Source organism: Tachysurus vachellii, chromosome 12 (genome assembly GCF_030014155.1).
Source record: "Tachysurus vachellii isolate PV-2020 chromosome 12, HZAU_Pvac_v1, whole genome shotgun sequence".
NCBI lineage: Eukaryota > Metazoa > Chordata > Actinopteri > Siluriformes > Bagridae > Tachysurus > Tachysurus vachellii.
Genome location: NC_083471.1, coordinates 13,400,517 through 13,425,471, shown reverse-complemented (window position 1 = coordinate 13,425,471; position 24,955 = coordinate 13,400,517). Strand labels below are relative to the sequence as shown.

The window sequence follows — 24,955 nt, the reverse complement described above, 5'->3', positions numbered from 1 at the left end:
TTTACTGCAAGCTGATTGGAAATGCTATAGCGAGGAGCTTTAGTTAAAGCAGTACTGTCTCTTTCTACAGGGACGTGACCTTTAAATCTCCTCCAGTCCTCTTCTTTTCACCTCATTTAGCACAAGCCATATCTATATTCCACATCGTTTAGTGCAACCTTTCTAACAGCCCTGCAAACTCCTGCTGGTCCTCAGTAATCTTTTCATTGTACACAAATACTTCCTGAGAATCTGATCTTGACATTCAGTACACTTTCATCAGGTGCATCTTCTGCTTAGTTGGAATGAAACATTTTAATCACACTGGCTCATTCCAGATAAGACTTCACACCACAGAGTTAGCCCAAGGGTTAGTGAGGAGCGAGCAGTAATGCAGCAAGTGAGGAAGATTGAATTAGACTTACAGGTCGTCTGAGCCAGGAGTGTAATTAGAGACTGTGTAAATTCCTATTGCTAATTAAAATAGAACTTTTCATCCATCCATCCATCCATCCATCCATATTCAGCTTTTCAAACTGATCGGAATAACGGTTTTCCTGTTACAGAAGCTCAAAGTGGCTAAAATAAATAAATACAATTTTATAAGCCGATGAGTTTTCCAGCTACTTTCAGCAAGCTACAGCAGAATCAGTTAGGCTGTCTGGATTTGATTTCCACCCATCACTTTAGCAATATACCAGTAAGAACCCTCCCCTGTCTGTCTGCCAATCTATCTATCTAGCTTCATATGTATTAGCACCATACATTATTCAACTCTGTAAGTATTGGCTAAACACTGCCAGGTGTCTGATCAAATGCAGAGTGTGATTGTGGCATAAAAATTTTCTGCCTTTCGATATCTCTTACAGTATATTTGACCGAAATAAAAGAAATAGAAATCTTTTAACTTTTCTTAAAATTTTTTAGGTCACATTCACAAAAATCACATGGTGTAAGGAGTTGGTTTAATGAACTCTGATGTTTAATAAGCACAAGATATCTAACATCTTGCTAGCGCAGCAGTTAAACATTTTCACTGCCAAAATGGACAAGATTTAATGAATAGAATGAGTTGATGATTATTTTCCCCCTTATGCTGTGTTCACATGTACAGCTTGAAGTGTTTGCACATACATACAGTGTTTACTACGTTTTTAAAGAATAAAAAAAAATCCAGCATTTTATTGGTGGAAGCAACTCAGATTTTACTGCTACTTTACTTCTGGTTGCATAAAAAATAGAAACCTATTTAAGTGTATTTTTCAGAACTATATATATATATATATATATATATATATATATATATATATATATATATATGTATATATATATATATTTTAGTCATTTCCCAGGCTGTTGCACATATAATTAAATGTTCACCAGCACTGCTCCTATTGTTGAATGGCAGCTACAGCAAACATGAAATGTACTTTTGAAGTTATAAAAAGCAGTAGACCATATTTCCATGAGTGTGTGTGTGTATGGACGTTGTCTTCCTAGAGACAGCAATTAGTTCAGACAAACAACATAAATCAGCATCTGAAGTGCTCGGTGCTGCAAAGCATGTTTCAGAGCGTCTGTACAAACACCTAGAAGCTGAGCACGAGCAGACGCGGTAATAAAGCGAACGGCATGCTCCTACTGCTCTCCGAGAGCCAGCGGTGGAGACCAAGCTGCACTTCCTCAGCAGATGTGAAAAGCATCAGGGTCGAGTCCTGTGCTCAGAACGTTTTATTATCTTAAAGGAGCTCAGTGGCTTTAGTTCACCTGACCTTGTACTCTCCAGGAGTTTGAAAACAAGTGTTGAAATTTGTATTTTGCGTATGATGATCTCTTAAATGTGATCTAAATGGCAAAAGTTTTCAGAAACTTTACATCAAAATATCCTGTCTGTGCTCAAGCCACAAATTGACCTGATGAGACCACCCCTCACATCCTGTGCTTGGATCCTCATTTCCTGTCGTCCAGCCGTGCGCCCGGTTGCATATACAGTGACAGGAAATGGCTTTATCTCCACCTTCAAACACCCCCTCCCTTTTTTAAAAAAATACTTAGACGTTCTCAGGCTCAGACGTTGTTCACTTCCTGTGTGTGGGCCTCTGTTTTAAAACCTTTCATTTTATCCTTTTTTTTCCATTCCCCTTGTGCTTTTCTTAAACTAAGGCTCCAAAAATGTTTTGAAATGCTAGACCATGGAAGCCCCTGCGTGACTGCTTTGCAATGAAAACGTTTGTTTTCGTGCCCCGGATTGAGCCTCGGTGCATTAAGGCTGTGGCTGTGTGAGCTCCAATCACACAGCAGTTTAGTGAGAAGGATACGAGGAAGGCTTTTCTCACCCTTCACCACACACTCCAGCATTCATCTGAGACTGGATCAGTCAGTTAGTGCTTGCCTTTGACGGCCTCGTGACTCAGAGTGAGAGCAAGTTCAATTAAGGAACATCTTTAAATCTCTGGAAAACCTTTAAAACTGTTTGCCTGCAAATAAGAACAGAGGCTTACCGAGAACAATGTGTGCCCAAACACATGGCTCTGCTTTTCTCTCTTTGATGGATTACGTGCAAATTGGAGTTTTACCTTGTAAAACGGGTGGCAGTCTGGAGCGGGGTGTGGCGTAAACACGTAAAGCTGCAGCGAAGTTAAACACGCAGCAGACCGTCAGAAAATCTGACCCAAACACATTCATGCCACTGTTATGCATGAAACTGTGATTATTACTTCATTTCTTGTGATCATTAATATACATCATATCATTGAACATTATTAAATCTACGAGTGCTCTCATTGCTTAAAACCGTGTCTGATTGTTCATACAAACAGCACTTACAGAGTTAATACCCTGCTTAAGAACAATAACCTTTAATGGCAGTTTTTAGAAAAAGTTATTACAGACGGAGCGTAACTCTTTCATTACAAAAGTATGTGAATCAACCTGCAAGCTTTTTTTTTTTCTTTTCTCCTCCTCCCCCTTTTCATTGTGGTTTGACATTTTTTCCAGAGAGACACTTATCAGTCACAATCAGGAGTTTTGTGAGATCGTTGCAGCCAAAACTTGCAACATTTGTTTTTTCTTGTTTTGAGAAAAACTATTTGAATTATAATACTGTACTGTACTGCATTATTACTACGCTACACTGTGCTATGCCATAAAACAGTACCATGCAAAAATGACACTACACTACTACATATTACTTTACTACATTACACTGTACTTTTACTATAGTACACTATACTACACTACATGTTGGAGACTCCTTCTACACATGTACAATAAATGTCTCCTTAACAATTACAGCTTCACCATATCAACAATTCTCTGATGATCTGTTTAACATGACACTATATTGTAAATGATTTGAATTGTCGTATATATATGTATTGTTCATATATGGAAGGAGTCTCTAGTGTCAGTGCTCTGTAACATTGAGTAAGTTTTGTCACTGGACTTTGCTCCCACAGGAATCTGTAACATATTGAACTACATTGCATACGTTTTTATTTTTTGGAGCTAATAGAAGACTGACGGAAAGCTACATTAATTCAGTTTCTGACCCTAATTTAGTTCCTAGTTTGTTGTACCATGAAAAAGGTATGAAGATAAAGGTATACAGAAAGGTATAGAGATTTCTTTCCTGTGTGTGTTCCAGGCTGTAACTCTGACATGGTGTTGGTGTTGGACCCACTCCAGGAGAAGGTGTCCTGCCCTCTGACTGCCCGCTCTGATCTTGACTCTCCTCCCTCTGATGTCATTCCTGGGTATCGCACCCATTCCAATTGTAGCGACTCGGTGCACAGTCCCGGCTCCCAAAACTGCTCCAGAGTGTGCACTTCGGAGCAGGGGGATGAAAAAGCCGGTGGATCCTCATCAAGCACCGACACAGAGTCTGATGCTCAGGAGAAGATTGCAGAGCCGTATTCTTCCACAAGCAACTGCATAGACGATCCTGATGGCGCCGCATTCTCCTCCATACAGAGGCGACGTGCCATCAAAAAGCCTTCTGAAGACGGCGTGCAGAAGGTAACACCTCCACCACAGCTAATGGGACTATAATGAGTCAAAAGTCATGCCATAGTGGTTCCTCCAGGAGGTGCTGTTCAGCCCTGGGTAATTCGTATTGAAGCCATGTCCTGCTTTTTGTAACCGCCTTGTTTAGGCACCTACCATAAACATTAGTGTTTTATTGTAATGAGAGACAGCTTTATAGGAGGTCAGTTACCATGCTACGTAAACACACTAGCCTCCAGTTTTCCTTTCTCAGACCTTCTGCTGTTCAATACAACAGAGGATGAAAGAGTTAGTGGTGGAGATGCCGGGGGAGACACATGGACTTCATCCACACTAACTGCTTCTTCTCAATCTTGCCTTGTTCTAACTAAATTTGTTCTAAGCACATAAAACTCTGACACGCCAATTAACTTCATGGGCTGTTGATGAATGAACAGTTCAGAAAGACCACAAGATCAATTTCCCAAGATCAGGACCAAGTTTCTAGTGGGAATGTTTAGATTGCTGCATTAAGAGCATATGATTTACTCAGGTGCTTGATAAAGATGATCAAATTATCATGTACCTTTTATCACAAGATACAAGATATCACAAGATATAAATGAAATGCTGCATATTTCAGTAAATGCCAAAACACTTCTTTACCGAATGGCAGCTTAATTCCTGCATTACTTGCATAAACATTTGTCTGTGCATCATATGAATTTAACACATTGATTGCTGTGTTTTTCTCTCTAGGGCACATCCAGCATGAACACTTCACTGTTTCCTGTACGAAATGATGCAGGTAATTTTGAATATTGTACGCAGTACTAATTCTGACGCCTTTTTTTAAATTAAAAAATACTTTTGTTTCTTTAACTGCCTATGTTGCATGCTCTGTTAACAGAACCTTCTAGGACACTAGTCTCCTAGTTTTATGAGTAAGGAGCACGACAGGAGAAAAAAATAGGTGTTCCTTGTCTTCTCAGTATAAAGACGTCCTGCCCTCCCCCACTGTCTGATGGCTGCGTCCCAAATCCCTCATTCGTGTTCATGCCCGAATAGGGAAATCACAGCATGTGTGCGCTTAGGGACCCAGTTGAATGCAAGCTTTTAAAGTCATAAGGAAATAAAACATGGGATAAAAAGAAGGATCCTACTATATATCAGTTTCAGTCAGAGGAGAGAGTTTTGGGACACACCCAGTGACCTGCTTATAATTCATCTTCTTTTGCATGTTCATTTGTTTGCTCAGTCTGCTCAACATCTGTCCTTGTATTTTAAAAAAAAAAAAAACCCTGTGTAAATAGCTTTTCTAATTCGTGTTTGTTCTCACATTGTCACATGCTCTTTCTTCACAGCATTCGCATCGTGCTATCCGTCATTCAGCCGAGGAGGTTCAGTCCGTGACCGAGTGCGCAAGTTTACAGAACCTGCAGAAGTTTCCATCGAGAAGAGGAATGTGCAGAGAAGCATCCACATAGGAACCTTCAACTCTATCCCAGCACACTCTGAGCCCGAAGATCACACTCAGGACGTTCCTTCATCCATTCCTTCCTTCTCAGACAGCAGGGTGAACCTCGACCAATCAGAGCAGGCAGTGGGTGGGCCTCAGTGCACTACTGAAAATGTCAGGAGTGCTTGTTGTAGCTTAGAAGAGGGAGAAACTCCCAGGGGAACAGCATCTTCAGACACACAGGAAGTTCAGGGAGATTCTTATTCCAACATGAAGGCCTTCTTGACCATCGAGATCAAAGATGGAAGAACCTCATCGACTCGGACGTCTTCAACATCTTCATCCACATCCATGTCCGGAGCCATGCCGCAAATCCTCACAGGCTCTGCTGCACAGAGAGCAGGTAAGATTTTAGATCTAGATTAGACGATGTGTTCCAGCACATGCTCAAGTGTATGCATGGTGGTGATGTGCAGGTTTGAGGAAGACATTTAACCCTAAAAGGGCATAAAAATGTGTGAAAACTCTTCTGTGAAGCCTCGGTCCACTGCCTTTCCCGAGAACGGCACCGTTTTCACATTAGCTTCTGGAAACGGCCAGAATAAATAGCTGAGGTGTGCAGCAGAGCAGAGATTAGTAGCACAGACTAGACGATGAGAGCGAGCACTAGATCACACTCTGTCATCAAGTAAACAAAGCTGCCATAAAGTGGTGCATTTAAATGTCCTCAAAAGTTGGAGATGATTTGTTGAAGTCAGTAAGATAGATATCTATCAGTGAAAAAGAGGCTGTTAAACTTTCTCAAAAATGTAGTGGGAGTAAATAAACAGTCCCGATAAACAATGTTCTTGTCCCAGGAGTTCACATGGGCTGGCGCCTTACATAATTGTCATTATTAATCGAATTGCATTTCTCAGGACATGGGAATGATGAGCCGTTTGTTTACTCATCCCACAATTACTTAAACTAGTAAAATAAAAGTCTTTTTGATCCTGGAAGTTAGTGAATCCTTACACACCTTTCACTTTAATCTGAATCTTTTTCCCCCTCATGTGCACATCATTTCATTTTTTCATTGCTAAAACTAATTGGAGAACAGTTAACTCCAGCTGAGCAGATATATCATTTTTCTCCTTTGTACAGTATATGTTTTTTTTTTTTAAGTCTAATGAAAATACCCAGCATAATGGCTTTATCAGTGCAGAGTGGATCGGTTAAATGGAATGTGCTGCTTATGGTTTGCGAGACTGTGCATTCTGGTATTATGCAGGCATTTTCAAACTCATGTGGCATGTCATTTAAACATTAATAACGGGAGGAAAATAGCCCATTTGTTAAAATGACAAATTGTACAATAATTGCAGTGGGCTATACTAGATCAGGGCTTTTTATTATTATTTTTTCTTCTCTTACTTGCCTATTTAGTTCACTTAGGAACGCTGTAGATTTCCCAGTCACTCACTGCAGATTAAGAAGGTTCATATTTACTGTTAAAGATTAAACATTGTAAGCGAATGATGTTCTCAGTGTTAACAATCATGGGGCAAAATGCCACACTAAAAGTTTTACTTTACAATCCGCTAATTAAAGGTTACTGCTTACCAGCTGTGAGAAGGCCAACCAGATAAGCGCTGGTCTCTGTAATCATAAGCAAGCTAGTTCTCAGCACTCTCTCTCATACACGTATTCTCTCAGGGTGTGTATTTGTGCTTGTGTCACTGTGCCACAGCTCTATCTTCCTTTTTTGGAAGCACTCTGCTCATCCCAGCATCAGAAGCGGTCCTGGCATATTTGAAAGCCTCCATGTTTCCATTCTGTCATTTATCACACACTTTTGCTTAAAGCATTATCCAGCAGGAGGGACGAGTTCCTGCGGAGACGCCACGACTGCCGACAGCTGGGATCAAAATCACCACCTTGAGCGCACGCCAAGATTCGAGCGCGAACCTTCACAGTGCAGCTCTTTTCCCTGTAGATGGAAAACACATCAGGGTTAAATTGCTGTAAAATCGTACGGCGACGTGGAGCGACAGATATTCAATATACCCTCACTTTTACACAGAAGCCTGACTGCTTCTGAAACCTCAAATGCTGTCATCTTTTAGTAGAGATTTTAGTTTAAATGTATTTCCTCACATTTTTTTTCCACAATGCCCTTTGACCACACACAGGTGATGGTGGAGGTTTAGGACTACCCAGCTGTAAGAGCACAACAAAACATCTAATTGAGATGTCTGTCATTCCTCCTAAAAATCTGTACCATCCAAAATCTGAGCACTGGATGGATCTTGTGATTTCGTATCGCAGCTCAGTGACTTGCTCTGATTGCTACCAGTGTGATGGATTAAATGACAGAGTTAATGGTCATCTTTTCCACCATCTCACATCATCCATACGTCTTAATGTACACAGAGAGATGTACATTAAGTCTGTTACAGTTAAATATTTACCCTCACATCCAAAAGCTGGGACTTCTTTTGTGTGTGTGTGTGTGTGTTAGATATAGAGAGAGAGGTACACATTTTTAGCAGTGTTGGGGCTACAAGAGCAGAAGATACCCCAACGCCACTGTGATGATGTTCTGATGTAAATATTAAATCAAAGTGTTTCTGCATTGTGCTGCTGCCACATGATTGGATTGTTAGATTGTTTCTAATAAAGTGCCCAGTAAGTTTAAATGTGTCTATGTATAATATATCCTCATTTTCTTTTATGTTTATTTTTCTTCAGAGTTGACGCTTGGTCTGAGAGCAACACCATTCAAGCTCCCCAGCTCTGACCTCTCCACAGGCTCGTCCCTAAAGGTATCACTGCACTTACTGCTGTGTTTAAACCACAAGACCGTAACAGTCAGCTCTCTAACTCTCTAGGTCAGGGGTCACCAACCATTTTAAGACTGAGGGCTACTTCAAGGGAACTTAGTAGTATGAAGGGCTACCTGTTTGATGCAAACTTCCTCAATAGCAAAATTGCACAGATCACTTTTTTCACAATGATTTATACTGTACAACAATGACGGTAGGAATATTTAAACATGCAACATTTATTTATGTTTATCTGTTCCAACATTTGAAAGTCAGGAAGTAATGTCAAGGAAATCATTAATCAAGTCACAACAAGTTATCTAGTCTTTTTTGAACAATTTTTCACATTTCTGTGCATCATTTTTAGTTTAATGTTATGGTGTTTTCAATGAACACATGTTATCTCTTTGTCTGTAAATGTCTGTTAGTGGGAAGTCTGGCACTGCATTCTGCTCACCATTGTACTGTAATCTGGTGAATAATTTGACACTGCAAGTCTGAGTGAGTCTTGTAAATGTGCATCAGTAAGGCATGTTCTGTGTTAGTTCTTGATAAAGTTCATGTTAGAAAAGGCTGATTCACATAGATAGGTTGAACCGAAAAGGCAGGCAACTTTCATAGCTGCTGTGCATACACCACTGTATTTTTCTGTGTCCACAAGGCACAAAACGTTTGATGCAGACTGATGGGCTTTGAGGTTAAGGTCATTTTGCAACGTTAGGATCTTTACCTGTCCAGCATCCAAGTTGAACAGAGCACTTAGTTGCTCAGCAGTGCATGTCATGTCCACTTGCATGAAAGGATTTTTAACGTCTTTTTCTGTCCTTAATGCGCTGCCGGGTGGGTAGTTAGCATTGAAACTTTTGTGACACGTACTGAAGTGTCTTGCCACATTGTGCCGCTTTGCCGTCGCAACAGTCATCCCGCAAATGAGACACGCACACTTTTCTTTGACTGCCGTAAAAAAGAACTCTTCCTCCCAAACACCGTAAATATGGTATGTTTTCTGTCGCTTTTCTGCCATGTTTTTGGGGGTAAATCACAACTGACTCCTGATTGTTGCTGCACCAGTTCCTTGTGTCAGGAGTCGGACGTGACGTGCGCGCAATATTGACATTTGACTTCAGAAAAGGCCAGAGTTTGTTATATACATAAAACATTTTTGTTTACATTTTTTTAAAATTAAATAAAATGAAATTAAATATAGTCATTTTAAAATCTACATTAATGCAAGCATTTTTTATTCAAAAACTACAGCAAGAAAATTTTTTTAAACGGAACTTTTGACCAGTGCTATTTTTAGAACATGCCTCGTGGGCGCCTTAAGTGCTCCTTGCGGGCGACCAGGTGCCGCGTTGGTGACCCCTGCTCTAGGTAGTCAATCAGTCTGTCGTATATCATGTATTTAAATTGTTAGTCTCAAACAAAGGCAGAAAGTTAAAAATCACTAAATTATTTAGACCCGCAACAATAACAAGCTACTTTTACATTTGTAACTGCAGTTGGCTGAAAGTTTGGTTTGTACCTAAGGCTTTTGAAAATATGACATCATGTCCTGTAAGTGAACATAGTGAGCATTGATGCTTTCTGGGTTTAGAATTTCCAGAGAGCTAGAGAGAGCGAGAGACGCACAGAGAGCTAGAGAGAGCGAGAGACGCACAGAGAGAGAGAGAGAGAAACGCACAGAGAGCTAGAGAGAGCGAGAAACGCACGGAGAGCTGGAGAGAGCGAGAGACGCACGGAGAGCTGGAGAGAGCGAGAGACGCACGGAGAGCTGGAGAGAGCGAGAGACGCACGGAGAGCTGGAGAGAGCGAGAGACGCACGGAGAGCTGGAGAGAGCGAGAGACGCACGGAGAGCTGGAGAGAGCGAGAGACGCACGGAGAGCTGGAGAGAGCGAGAGGCGCACGGAGAGCTAGAGAGAGCGAGAAACGCACGGAGAGCTGGAGAGAGCGAGAGACGCACGGAGAGCTAGAGAGAGCGAGAAACGCACGGAGAGCTAGAGAGAGCCAGAGACGCATGGAGAGCTAGAGAGAGCGAGAGACACACGGAGAGCTGGAGAGAGCGAGAGACGCACGGAGAGATAGAGAGAGCGAGAGACGCACGGAGAGATGGAGAGAGCGAGAGCTGATTTAATTACATTTGACTTGGAATCTCAGTCTTTGCATTTGCCTTAACTCTCTTTTGCAAGTTTTTACACACAGTCACACTCTTGTTCTCTGCCTTCCTCTCTTACATTTCTCCAGCACTGAGCCCTGTAACCTGTGCTGTAATCCTGTTTATGGATTAGAGTTAATGATAAGGATAGCACTGACACTTCGGAACAAACGCAGAATTAACAACAGAAAAAATGGAGGGAAAGCAGATGAAGAAGCAGGAAAGTTTTTGCTGCCAGAACAATGACATGAACAAGTGAAAATCAACAGGAGAATTATAGTGCGGTAAATATGCCATAAAGACCAGTTTTATTTGGCTTGTGCTGTTTTCTATAGTCACAGGAACCTGAACCTCGGGCTGTTTGGGTGGTCCTGATGGCATGATGCACTGTTCTTTCTTGTCTTTCATGCTTTTGAAAACGGTCTCGATGTGTGTGAGATTAAGGAGCAGTGCAGTCCTTTAAATGGCATTATTCAGCCAGCAGAGAATTCAAAGCAACTAGCATTTTGTACAAACACACCCAGAGATTAGGATCTAGAGGGTTTAATAGATGGCCAGTGAAGTATATTTAACTGGATGAAACTCAGAAAGGTTTATGATATTAAAGTAACAAAGGAAATTTGGAATGTCAGAAAGTTCATGTGGACAAATCTGTTAATGCACGATCTCCTTCACTGTCCCACCTTCTGGAAATTTCTTCTGTCTTGATCAAGCTTTCCTGCAAGACCTGTGCATGTGGCTGAAGATTTTTCACTTTGAAAGTGACCTGCTGGAAATCTTACTTTAGAAATGAAGTAGTTTATCTGCATCCCTCCTGATATATTGACCACCACAGTCATGTCCTGACAGTTCTGTGATACACGTGAGCCATGTCGTGATGCCTCGATTTGCCTTTAGACTAGAAGTGTCAATAACTGCATTGCTTTTACTGAACCTTATAAAATGCAGCCTAGTGAAAGTTTTTTTTTCTGACTTTCTAATCACTGAGCCAGACTTCTCGCTAATCCTCAGCAGTCTTATTATAAGAGTCTTAGCTCTTACTCACTCAACACCAACAGCTTCAAAAACTGGAAAGACAGGGCACGCGTTTTAAACCCATCACTCTGGTTTGTGCCAAAACGCTCACTGGCTCAGTTTTGAAAACCTTGTGGTGAACTGACATGCCGCTAGATTTTTTTTATATACATATATGTGTATATACATATGTGTGTGTGTGTGTGCGTGTGTGTGTGTGTGTGTGTGTGTATATATATATATATATATATATATATATATATATATATATATATATATATATATATATATATATATATATATATATATATATATAATACACAACGTGGTGTGAAAAAGTGTTGGCCCCATTCACTTGATGCCCCCATTGTATGTGACATCATTAGTGTGTGTGTGTGTGTGCACAATGCATGAAGTATAATGCACTGTACATACCTGAGGTGTTGACTTTATGAAATCATTTCTAAGAAAAAAGTGTTTGTCATCCCTGATGAGAGTCATTGTCCCTGCCCAGACAGCTGGCTGATAAACCTGACCCACTGTTCCTGGTGTCATGCTATTACTACAAAATCTTGTATTTGGAAATTCTGCCTGTCTTTTCTAATTTTTATTTCAAAAGAGATGTCACAAAGCCTTGAATTGCATTTAATCTAGGTTAATATTTATTGAACTCTGCCAAACAGTAATAAACTCTGACTATATTGACTCTAATAGTTTAATATGATTTGATTCTCTCGAGCACTCCGTTTAGTTTCAGCTCTTCAGCTGATATGTGATGTATTGTATATCTTCTGCACTGCTGGTAAAATGTTAGACAGGGTTGCCAGTCCTTGCGAGATTTATTACTATTTTAATGCTCTGGTTTTTTGTCCCAGAGCTTTAAATATAGACGTTTAAATAGAGGATTATTTTTATTATTGTAATGTGAAACACTATGTTCAATGCATCAGCTCAGTGCATCAGCAGGAGTGTTATTTGATATACTGTATGTGCTCTTTGTACACCTCAGGAAAAATACGATCTACTTTCAGAATGCTAGAGACAAAGCTAAATATGGGGTCTGGTTTGAGAAGGATGAAGTTCTGGTCTCCTCGGTCAGTACCAGAGCAGAAACAGTTGTGCTTCTGGATGCAGAAGAGGAGAGTTTCCAGTACCTTCCTCCAACTTTTGTGTTCAGCTGCCATTTGCTGTAGCATGAGCAGAAGTTCAAATACAAAACGACGGGGAACTCCTGCAGTCGGCACACTTGTTAATACCGATTTCTGAGCTTGAATTCTAAATGGGGTTTGGATACTGATTAAGATCTTTAACAGTCCTCACACTCCACTAGAATAGGCTTTCTGTTTGTTTAACATTTTCCCACACTTCATTTAGTGTGTGTGAGTGAAAAAGAAGTGCAGTTCACCCACTGCCTCATAGCTGCCTGTTGCCTGATGGTTGAGGTGTGAAGGGCAAGAGCTCTAAATAGACAGTAGACAGAGGCTGAAGGGTGTTTATACACTAGAATAATGGAATGACTGGTGATAAATAGACATGGCTGTGGCACCTGAGCTAGAGGGGCTGTGCTGGGTTTTTGCAGCCATGGTGACCACATTCCAGGCCTGGATATTGGTTCTCCTGATCTGACCAGCTGAAGAGAAGACGCGTGTGTGTGTTTGTGTGTGTGTGTGAGAATGAGAGAGGGTGTGTGGTGGGGGGATTTGGTTGGTGGCATAAGGGTATAAAGAGCTAGGATTGTCCCAGCAATCTTGGTAGACTGCAACACCTTCGAAAGCTTTCACCTTTTGTTTGCTTTCATAAGTCAATTAATTGTTTAAGGAATTGGAAGAATCCTTCAGATATTCAGAAGTATCTTTAAAACCCACCATGCCTGGTGCCGATTTGGACCTCATGGCAACTTCAGAAGACCAGATAGCTTCCCTCACCATCCTGGACGGTGAGTGTTCAGAGTCTGGACTGGAGGCAGTGATTGGAGATCTTCTTGCCGATTCTATAGTTGATGAGCCTCCCGATAAGGAGGGAAGAAGCACTGATGAGGAAGTGGTCAGGCTGGAGCTCACTCTCCAGTGTGCTGTGCAAGAGATCCACTGCGATCTAAAGGCTTTCGGCGAGCACATCGGTGCACGTTTGAAAGAAGTTGCAACTCAGGTTGCCCCAACTATTGAAGCCATTGCTGCCTTGCAAGAAGAGAATGTAAGATTACAGCTGCAGCAGGAAACTCTCACCAGGCAGATCCAGTCCCTGTGTCAGGCTCTCGGTCTTCCAGCACCTCAACTTCAACCAAATCAAGATCAACAAGATCAAGATGAAGAACCTGAAGATCAAGATGAAGAACCTCCAAATAAAGTGGAATCTGATAGCAGTTATGAGCCCATGCCTCATCCACCTACTTTTGCTCTTCAGCGCTCTTCCTCTACATCTTCGCAGGTCTCCCATAGCAACAGCATGGTATACATTTATATATGTTATCATTTTTATTTATTTATTTATTTTTGCAATATTTTTGTGCACCAAGATTATGTGCATAATTGTCTTATTTTGCCACATTGAAGAGACCAACATTATTCTTTGGCTTGATATTTATGACAACAGTAAGTAACAATGCGATCTAGTGTGCTTTGTGGTTTAAGTAACTGCGTATTTCCATTAGTCCAAAAAAAGACTGAGTGCAATCCGTAGACAAGAGCAGCTGTCACAGTGAGGGTTAACCTCTGTGCCCTCATTTCAGCCATACTCCTTTTGCTGTCCAAGTTCCAAACTACTACAGCTTCATCCTGCATCCTGCAAGTCCTGTACAATCCTACAGTCAGCGCTGTGGCCAGCAGGCCTAATTCAACCCCAAATGCCAAATTCAGTACCAAAAGAATTTTTGCCCAGTGTGTGAACTTAGTATTTGTTTTGTTGATAGTTGCTGTATTGACCAGTAGCAGAACATTTCTAGCACTGAGATTTGATGCAGTTTGTATGCACAAAGCCTGGACTATCTGTATTTAACCTGTCAAGATCAGCTTTGTACTTTACAATATTAGAAGAGACCAACTAAATGCTTAAAATCTAACACTGAGCTTTGTTAAATCCTGTTGTATTTAAGAGAAGAACACTCCGGACTTCAGAGCTATGAATTCACGGTGAACTTAAGCAACCACTAGTGCCTTTTTAAACAGCCAGCTCTTACATCATGTGTCCTGGGGTCTCCACACAGGCGCTTCATTCAGTTAAACGCTCACTTTGTCTTTGCCAAGACTTTGTATATAAGATTTTTCTGCAGGCTATTTTTACAGTGTTGTTTGGATTTGTCATCACGTCATTGTGTCATTATTGGACATGTGTCCGCTGAGACTGGATTAAATCTGCAGCGATATAGCGGAGACAAAAAAAAACACATCCTGTAGTGTATGGCTGCTGTATGATGTTTCACAGCACTGTGTAAAAAGCCAAGAAAGTACTAGTGCAAAGCCTTTAACCACTTAAATTGGCGTGAATTTTCAATATTCAACATGCTTAAAATCTGTTCTGTTTATAGATGGTCCTCATCTTCCTGTTCTCATCACTGAAGACACTTTCCATATCCCTTCAGTTCAACCCTCTCTCTCTCTCTCTCTCTCTCTCTCTCTCTCTCTCTCTCTCTCTCTCTGACCTTACTGTAGTTTAATGTTTGTTAAAGGGTAGCATCTGGCGACAGACAGGATGTGTAGTGTTGGGAAGAGCCATTTATAGTGCTGTTTGAAGTCTCAGTGGACAGATGATTTTCAATATATTCTTCTCTGTAAATCCTGTGTACACTATATCTGCATGAATCAGAAATGGTGATCAATGACCAATAATGCCAATGGCTGCTTTGTAAGTGGTGTATCTAATACAGAAAACATTATTTCTACTAATGATTTTTTTCTTCTTCATTTTTTTCTTTAACTAGAGAATTTGTAAAACTTCATGTAAAGTTTGAACAATGAGGTTTTTTCTCAGCACCTACTAACACTGTTACTGTTACCTGCTTTGTGTATTGTAGTATAGCGTAGTGTCGTGTAGTATTGTTGTAGTATAATCTATTGCAATATATTATAATGTACTATAGTGTGGTAATTTGGTATAATGTACTGTATTGTAGTATTGGTGTAGTGTAGTATAATTATACTGTAATGTAGTATAACTATAATGTACTGTATTGGTGTAGTGTAGTATAACTATAATGTACTGTAGTGTAGTATTGGTGTAGTGTAGTATAACTATAATGTACTGTAGAGTAGTATTGGTGTAGTGTAGTATAACTATAATGTACTGTAGAGTAGTATTGGTGTAGTGTAGTATAACTATAATGTACTGTAGAGTAGTATTGGTGTAGTGTAGTATAACTATAATGTACTGTAGTGTAGTATTGGTGTAGTGTAGTATAACTATAATGTACTGTAGCGTAGTATTGGTGTAGTGTAGTATAATTATAATGTACTGTAGCGTAGTATTGGTGTAGTGTAGTATAACTATAATGTACTGTAGAGTAGTATTGGTGTAGTGTAGTATAACTATAATGTACTGTAGCGTAGTATTGGTGTAGTGTAGTATAATTATAATGTACTGTAGCGTAGTATTGGTGTAGTGTAGTATAACTATAATGTACTGTAGCGTAGTATTGGTGTAGTGTATTATAATTATAATGTACTGTAGGGTAGTATTGGTGTAGTATAATTATAATGTACTGTAGCGTAGTATTGGTGTAGTGTAGTATAACTATAATATACTGTAGTGTAGTGTAACTACTGTATAATGTACTGTAGCGTAGTATTGGTGTAGTGTAGTATAACTATAATGTACTGTAGCATAGTATTGGTGTAGTGTAGTATAACTATAATGTACTGTAGCGTAGTATTGGTGTAGTGTAGTATATCTATAATGTACTGTAGCGTAGTATTGGTGTAGTGTAGTATAATTATAATGTACTGTAGCGTAGTATTGGTGTAGTGTAGTATAATTATAATGTACTGTAGCGTAGTATTGGTGTAGTGTAGTATAACTAATGTACTGTAGCATAGTATTGGTGTAGTGTATTATAATTATAATGTACTGTAGGGTAGTATTGGTGTAGTATAATTATAATGTACTGTAGCGTAGTATTGGTGTAGTGTAGTATAACTATAATATACTGTAGTGTAGTATAACTACTGTATAATGTACTGTAGCGTAGTATTGGTATAGTGTAGTATAATTATAATGTACTGTAGTGTAGTATTGGTGTAGTGTAGTATAACTAATGTACTGTAGCATAGTATTGGTGTAGTGTAGTATAACTAATGTACTGTAGCGTAGTATTGGTGTAGTGTAGTATAACTAACGTACTGTAGCGTAGTATTGGTGTAGTGTAGTATAACTATAATGTACTGTAGTGTAGTATTGGTGTAGTGTAGTATAACTATAATGTACTGTAGAGTAGTATTGGTGTAGTGTAGTATAACTATAATGTACTGTAGCGTAGTATTGGTGTAGTGTAGTATAACTATAATGTACTGTAGCGTAGTATTGGTGTAGTGTAGTATAACTATAATGTACTGTAGAGTAGTATTGGTGTAGTGTAGTATAACTATAATGTCCTGTAGTGTAGTATTGGTGTAGTGTAGTATAACTATAATGTACTGTAGTGTAGTATTGGTGTAGTGTAGTATAATTATAATGTACTGTAGTGTAGTATTGGTGTAGTGTAGTATAATTATAATGTACTGTAGTGTAGTATTGGTGTAGTGTAGTATAATTATAATGTACTGTAGTGTAGTATTGGTGTAGTGTAGTATAACTATAATGTACTGTAGAGTAGTATTGGTGTAGTGTAGTATAACTATAATGTACTGTAGAGTAGTATTGGTGTAGTGTAGTATAACTATAATGTACTGTAGCGTAGTATTGGTGTAGTGTATTATAATTAATGGTGCTTGCAAAGCATCATTATTGTTATTCTGCATACTTATTATTATTATTATTATTATTATTATTATTATTATTACGCACCCCACCGGGTATTCACGTGACGTCACGTGTAGCCCCGCCCCCAAAATAAGCGAAATCATACGTTTTGCACAACATGGATGTGTCATATATCAAAACACTCAGCCCAGTGAGGGGAACTGCCTCACGCGTGTTTTAGTCACGTCACGTGACGTCACGTGTAGCCCCGCCCCCAAAATAAGCGAAATCAAAAAGTTAGCACAACATGGACATGTCATATATCAAAACACTCAGCCCGATGAGGGGAACTGCCTCACGCGTGTTTTGGTCAAGTCACGTGACGTCACGTGTAGCCCCGCCCCCAAAATAAGCGAAATCAAAAAGTTAGCACAACATGGACATGTCATATATCAAAACACTCAGCACGATGAAGGGAACTTGCCACGTGCAAGCACCATTCACATTTTCTTCAGGAAATGTACATTCTAGTTATTGTTATTCTGCATACTTATTATTAATGGTGCTTGCAAAGCAACATTATTACTATTGTGCCGGACAAAACTTCGGCGCGTAACTTGTCCCGCAGCTTTTGTCCTAGAACCAAGAATGACGTGTCAATTCGACCGGATCATTGAGGAGAGATGTGCTATGACTTTTATAAGCAATCCGAATACCAGTACTTCCCGGTACCGGGTCTCAAAGTGGCCTTTTTTCCCATAGACTCCCATTAAAAAATTTGGAGGTTTATAACTCGACAAGCTTTCGAACTCTCTACACCAAACTCGGCCAGCTCCTTTAGGGTGATACTCTGAACAAACCTTTAAATTGGTGTACCGCCTGGCCTTTCGGTTGTGCCACAGCCCCGCCCCCAAAATATGCAAAATCAAAAAACTTTTTACAACATGGACATGTGACATATCAAAACACTCACAACAATGAGGGGAACTTCCTCACGTATATTTTGATGATGTCACGTGATGTTACATGATGTCACGTGAAAATAAAAAATTCGCACAACATGGTCATGTGACATATCAAAACACTCAGCACAATGAGGAAAACTTCCTCAAGAGTATTCAGATGACGTCACATGCTCGTCTCGACTAGCCTCCGGGATTTGCCACGTGCAAGCACCATTCACATTTTCTTCAGGAAATGTACGTTCTAGTTAATGGTGCTTGAAAAGCATCATTATTGTTATTCTGCATACTTATTATTAATGGTGCTTGAAAAGCATCATTATTGTTATTCTGCATACTTATTAATGGTGCTTGAAAAGCATCATTATTGTTATTCTGCATACTTATTAATGGTGCTTGCAAAGCATCATTATTGTTATTCTGCATACTTATTATTATTATTATTCTTCCGGACACTTTTTCGGCACGTAACTTGTCCCGCAGCTTTTGTCCTAGACCCATGAATGAGGTGTCAAATCGACTGGCTCGTTGAGGACAGGTGTGCTATGACACTTATAAGCGATCGGAATTCCGGAATTCCCGCTACGGAAGCTCAAAGGGGTTTTTTTTCCCATAGACTTGAATGGGGAATTCTTAAAATTCTTTTGTTCCCTCTGTAGATGTAAAGCACACTCTCAATACATGTAACTATCAACTCCACACTATCAATCCAATGATTCCACAAGTATTGGCCCCGAGTCAATACACTTTTGTCCAAAAGTATTGGCACCCCACCGGGTATTCACGTGACGTCACGTGTAGCCCCGCCCCCAAAATAAGCGAAATCATAAATTTTGCACAACATGGATGTGTCATATATCAAAACACTCAGCCCAATGAGGGGAAGTGCCTCACGTGTGTTATGGTCACGTCACGTGTCGTCACGTGAAAATAAAAAATTAGCACAACATGGACATGTGACATATCAAAACACTCGGCATGATGAGGGGAACTGCCTCACGCGTGTTTTGGTCACGTCACGTGACGTCACGTGTAGCCCCGCCCCCAAAATAAGCGAAATCAAAAATTAGCACAACATGGACATGTCATATATCAAAACACTCTGCCCAATGAGGGGAAGTGCCAAACAAAGTTTTAAATTGGTGTACCGACTGGCCTTCTGGTTGTCCCGCAGCCCTGCCCCCAAAATATGCAAAATCAAAAAACTTTTTACAACATGGACATGTGACATATCAAAACACTCAGAACAATGAGGGGAACTTCCTCACGGGTATTCTGATGACGTCACTCAACACCACATGACACCACGTGATGTCATGTGCAGCCCCACCCCCAAAATAAGCGAAATCAAAAATTAGCACAACATGGACATGTGACATATCAAAACACTCGGCACAATGAGGGGAACTGCCTCACGTGTATTTTGGTCACGTGACGTCACGTGTAGACCCGCCCCCAAAATAAGCGAATTAAAAAATTTGCACAACATGGACATGTGACATATCAAAACACTCAGCACAATAAGGGGAACTGCCTCACGTGTATTCTGGCCACGTCACGTGACGTCACGTGAAAATCTAAAATTTGCACAACATGGACATGTGACATATCAAAACACTCAGCACAATAAGGGGAACTGCCTCACGTGTATTCTGGCCACGTCACGTGACGTCACGTGAAAATAAAAAATTTGCACAACATGGACATGTGACATATCAAAACACTCAGCACAATGAGGGGAACTGCCTCACGGGTATTCGGATCACGTCACATGCTCATGTCCGCTCCAAAAGTATTGGCACACTAGCGGTCCAGTAGCTTTCACAATCTTTCTGTCCACTTGCCTCCAAAAGTAACACTAACCCTTATGTCCACTCGCCTCCAAAAAGCACTGGCCTTTGCGAATACTTGCACCGTCAAAGCCAACATCAAAGTTTGTCTCGACGAACTTTACAAATCTAGTTATTATTATTATTATGTTGGCTTTGTAGAAGCCAACATTCTGATTTCCTTTATAAGCTTATTATTATTATTATGTTGGCTTTGTAGAAGCCAACATTCTGATTTCCTTTATAAGCTTATTATTATTATTATTATTATTCTTAGCCACAAATTTATCAAGAGTAACTCGTCCTAGGGCTTTCGAGCCACATGCACCAAATTCGGATATGTCGTAGACCCTGGTCTGAAGTTTGTTGCTACTACTTTTCTAAGCGATCGGAATTCCGGCATTCCCGGTACGGAAGCTCAAAGTGGCCTTTTTTCGTATCCACTTCCATTATAAATTTTGGAGGTTTATAACTCGGCAAGTTTTCGAGCGATGTACACGAAACTCGGACAGGTTCTTTAGGACGTTACTCCGGACAAAGTTCCGGACTCAGCGTTCCGACGGAACTTTCGGTTTTCCCGTAGTCGACGATGGAACGTCCCATAGACTTGAATGGGGAATTCCTAAAATTCCTCTAAGCTTTCACACCCGCAGCGTGCGCAGAGCTCAGGCACGGCTTCTCTCCTGTGTTCTATGCAGTATAATAATAAGTAGAATACCATAATGACTGTACTATTGACACGGAATGTGCAAATCCTCAGTAGTCACTTTTGTTCAAAAGTATTGGCACCCCACCGGGTATACTGGTGACGTCACGTGTAGCCCCGCCCCCAAAATAAACGAAATCACAAATTTTGCACAAGATGGACATGTCATATATCAAAACACTCAGCCCAATGAGGGGAAGTGCCTCACGTGTATTCTGGTCATGTCACATGATGTCACGTGAAAATAAAAAATTAGCACAACATGGACATGTGACATATCAAAACACTCAGCACAATGAGAGGAACTGCCCCACGTGTATTTTGGTCATGTCACGTGACGTCACGTGACGTCACGTGATGTCACGTGACGTCACGTGAAAATCCAAAATTTGCACAATATGGACATGTGACATATCAAAACACTTGGCACAATGAGGGGAACTGCCTCACGGGTATTCGGATCACGTCACATGCTCATGCTCCAAAAGTATTGGCACCCTAGCGGTCCAGTAGCTTTCACAATCTTTCTGTCCACTTGCCTCCAAAAGTAACACTAACCCTTATGTCCACTCGCCTCCAAAAAGCACTGGCCTTTGCGAATACTTGCGCCATCAAAGCCAACATCAAAGTTTGTCTCGACGAACTTTACAAATCTAGTTATTATTATATTTTCTTCTTAGCCAAAGATTTATCAAGAGTAACTCCTCCTAGGGCTTTCGAGCCACATGCACCAAATTCAGATATGTCGTAGACCCTGGTCAGAAGTTTGTTGCTATTACTTTTCTAAGCGATCGGAATTCCGGCATTCCCGGTACGGAAGCTCAAATTGGCCTTTTTTCGTATCCACTTCCATTATAAACTTTGGAGGTTTATAACTCGGCAAGTTTTCGAGCGATTTACACCAAACTCGGACAGGTTCTTTAGGACGTTACTCCGGACGAAGTTTTTGTTTCGGTGTTCCGACGGAACTTTCGGTTTTCCCGTAGTCGATGATGGAACGTCCCATAGACTTGAATGGGGAATTCCTAAAATTCCTCTAAGCTCTCACACACGCAGCGTGCGCAGAGCTCAGGCACGGCTTCTCTCCTGTGTTCTTATGCAGTATAATAATAAGTAGAATCCCATAATGACTGCAGTATTGACATGAAACGTCCAAACCCTCAGTAGCCACTTTTTGCCAAAAGTATTGGCACCCCACCGGGTATTCTGGTGACATCACGTGACGTCACGTGAAAATAAAAAATTAGCACAATATGGACATGTGACATATCAAAACACTCGGCACGATGAGGGGAACTGCCTCACGCGTGTTTTGGTCACGTCACGTGACGTCACGTGTAGCCCCGCCCCCAAAATAAGCGAAATCAAAAAGTTAGCACAACATGGACATGTCATATATCAAAACACTCAGCCCAATGAGGGGAAGTGCCTCACGCGTGTTTTGGTCACGTCACGTGACGTCACGTGTAGCCCCGCCCCCAAAGTAAGCGAAATCAAAAAGTTAGCACAACATGGACATGTCATATATCAAAACACTCAGCACAATGAGGGGAACTTGCCACGTGCAAGCACCATTCACATTTTCTTCAGGAAATGTACATTCTAGTTATTATTCTTCTTCCGGACACTTTTTCGGCACGTAACTTGTCCCGCAACTTTTGTCTTAGACCCAGGAATGAGGCTCGTTGAGGAGAGGTGTGCTATGACTTTTATAAGCGATCGGAATTCCGGAATTCCCGGTACGGAAGCTCAAAGGGGTTTTTTTCCCATATACTTGAATGGGGAATTCTTAAAATTCTTTTGTTCTCTCTGTAGATGTAAAAGAGACTCAATACATGTAACTATCAACTCCACACTATCAATCCAATGATTCAACAAGTATTTGCCCCCAGTCAATACACTTTTTTCCAAAATTATTGGCACCCCACCGGCTATTCACGTGACCTCAGGTGTAGCCCCACTCCCAAAATACTGTTCTATGCAGTATAATAATAAGTAGAATTCCGTAAGACTGCAGTTTTGAAAAAAATGTCATGAAATGACATGAAATGTCAAAACACTTAGTAGTCACTTTTGTCCAAAAGTATTGGCACCCCACCGGGTATTCACGTGACGTCACGTGTAGCCCCGCCCCCAAAATAAGCGAAATCAAAAAGTTTGCACAACATAGACATGTCATTTATCAAAACACTCAGCCCGATGAGGGGAACTGCCTCACGCGTGTTTTGGTCACGTCACGTGACGTCACGTGTAGCCCCGCCCCCAAAATAAGCGAAATCAAAAAGTTAGCACAACATGGATGTGTCATATCAAAACACTCAGCCCGATGAGGGGAACTGCCTCACACATGTTTTGTTGACGTCACGTGTATCCCCGCCCCCAACGTAAGCGAAATCAGAAAGTTAGCACAACACAGACGTGTCATATATCGAAACACTCAGCACGATGAGGGGTACTGCCTCACACATGTTTTGGTCACATGTAGCCCCGCCCAGAAAATAAGCGAAATCAAAAAGTTAGCACAACATGGACGTCATATATCAAAACACTCAGCACGATGAGGGGAACTTGCCACGTGCAAGCACCATTCACATTTTCTTCAGGAAATGTACATTCTAGTTATAATTAATGTGCTTGCAAAGCACATTATTGTTCTCTTGCATACTTATTAATGGTGCTTGCAAAGCAACATTCTTACTATCCTGCATACTCTTCCGGACAAAATTTCGGCGCGTAACTTGTCCCACAGCTTTTGTCCTAGGCCCATGAATGAGGTGTCAAATTGATCGGCTCATTGAGGAGAGGTGTGCTATTACTGTTCTAAGTGATCCGAGTACCAGTAATTCCGGTACTGGGTCTCAAAGTGGCCTTTTTTCCCATAGACTCCCATTATAAACTTTGGAGGTTTATAACTCAGCGAGCTTTCGAACTATCTACACCAAACTCGGCCAGCTCCTTTAGGGTGATACTCTGAACAAACTTTTAAATTGGTGTACCGACTGGCCTTTCGGTTGTGCCGCAGCCCCGCCCCCAAAATATGCAAAATCAAAAAACTTTTTACAACATGGACATGTGACATATCAAAACACTCAGCTCGATGAGGGGAACTTGCCACGTGCAAGCACCATTCACATTTTCTTCAGGAAATGTACGTTCTAGTTATAATGTACTGTATCGTAGTATTGGTGTAGTGTAGTATAACTATAATGTACTGTATTGTAGTATTGGTGTAGTGTAGTATAAATATAATGTGGTGTAGTGTAGTATTGGTGTAACATAGTGTAGTATAAATATAATGTACTGTAGCTTGGTATTGGTACAGTGTATAATAGTTTGGTGTAGTGTAATGTACTGTAGTGTAGCAGAGTGTAGTATTTCGTAGTCTGGTATAGTCTAATACAGTCTAGTATAATTAAAATATACTATATTGTAATGTATATATTAATATATATATATATATATATATATATATATATATATATATATATATATATATATATATATATATATATATAATTAGTACAATTTTTTTTTTTTTCCATATCATGGATCATAGAAATGTTTTCAAGTGATCTGATCTCTTTGTCCCAACACACTCCTGCCTTACAGTCTTGTTTATCTTATTAACACTTTTAGTGAAGTAATGCAATGCAGTGTTCAATTTAGCTTCTCAGCCAGGTTCACTTTGTCTGGTGTCATTTCTCAATAAATAATATTTGGAGAATATCTGTCACCAAGAAACCCAAACCTTATCAGTCCCCTTTGTTCCGTCTGTAGATAGACTGACCTGCTCAAAGCATTTCGGTCACCTTGTGTTACGAGTACGAGTGACTCACTTGGTGATTATCAAGCCTCAGCCTTCAAAGCAAGCCTCATCCCACCTGGCAGTACACGGAGTTCCTAGTTGATTTGGAGAGCTTAGTGAGAGAGAGCAGGAGTGTGAGAGCAGACATGCGGGCAGCTCATTCTCTCAGGAACATTCACAGAAATCAGCAAGCTCTCATGCCTGTCTAAATGTCAGCCTGCTTCCATGGCCATTGTATAAACACAGCTGGAAGGATGGTTCAGATACAGGCTGAGTCTCCCTAGAGACACACACACACACACACACACACACACACACACACACACACACACACACACACACACGCCGTTCCATTTGTTCGTCCCCTT

The 24,955-nt window shown here is 40.6% G+C and overlaps 1 protein-coding gene across 8 annotated transcripts in view; it reads left to right on the top strand.

Annotated features, from left to right (window-relative positions):
• Positions 1–24,955, top strand: part of smtnb (smoothelin b) — a 66,125-nt gene that overhangs the window by 29,995 nt on the left and 11,175 nt on the right. For all 8 annotated transcript variants that reach the window (XM_060883600.1, XM_060883596.1, XM_060883593.1 and 5 more), the window contains 4 exons: positions 3,626–3,996; positions 4,723–4,771; positions 5,328–5,825; positions 8,153–8,226. In XM_060883600.1, the coding sequence (XP_060739583.1) occupies positions 3,626–3,996; positions 4,723–4,771; positions 5,328–5,825; positions 8,153–8,226 (992 nt within the window). The remainder of the gene's footprint in view (positions 1–3,625; positions 3,997–4,722; positions 4,772–5,327; positions 5,826–8,152; positions 8,227–24,955) is intronic.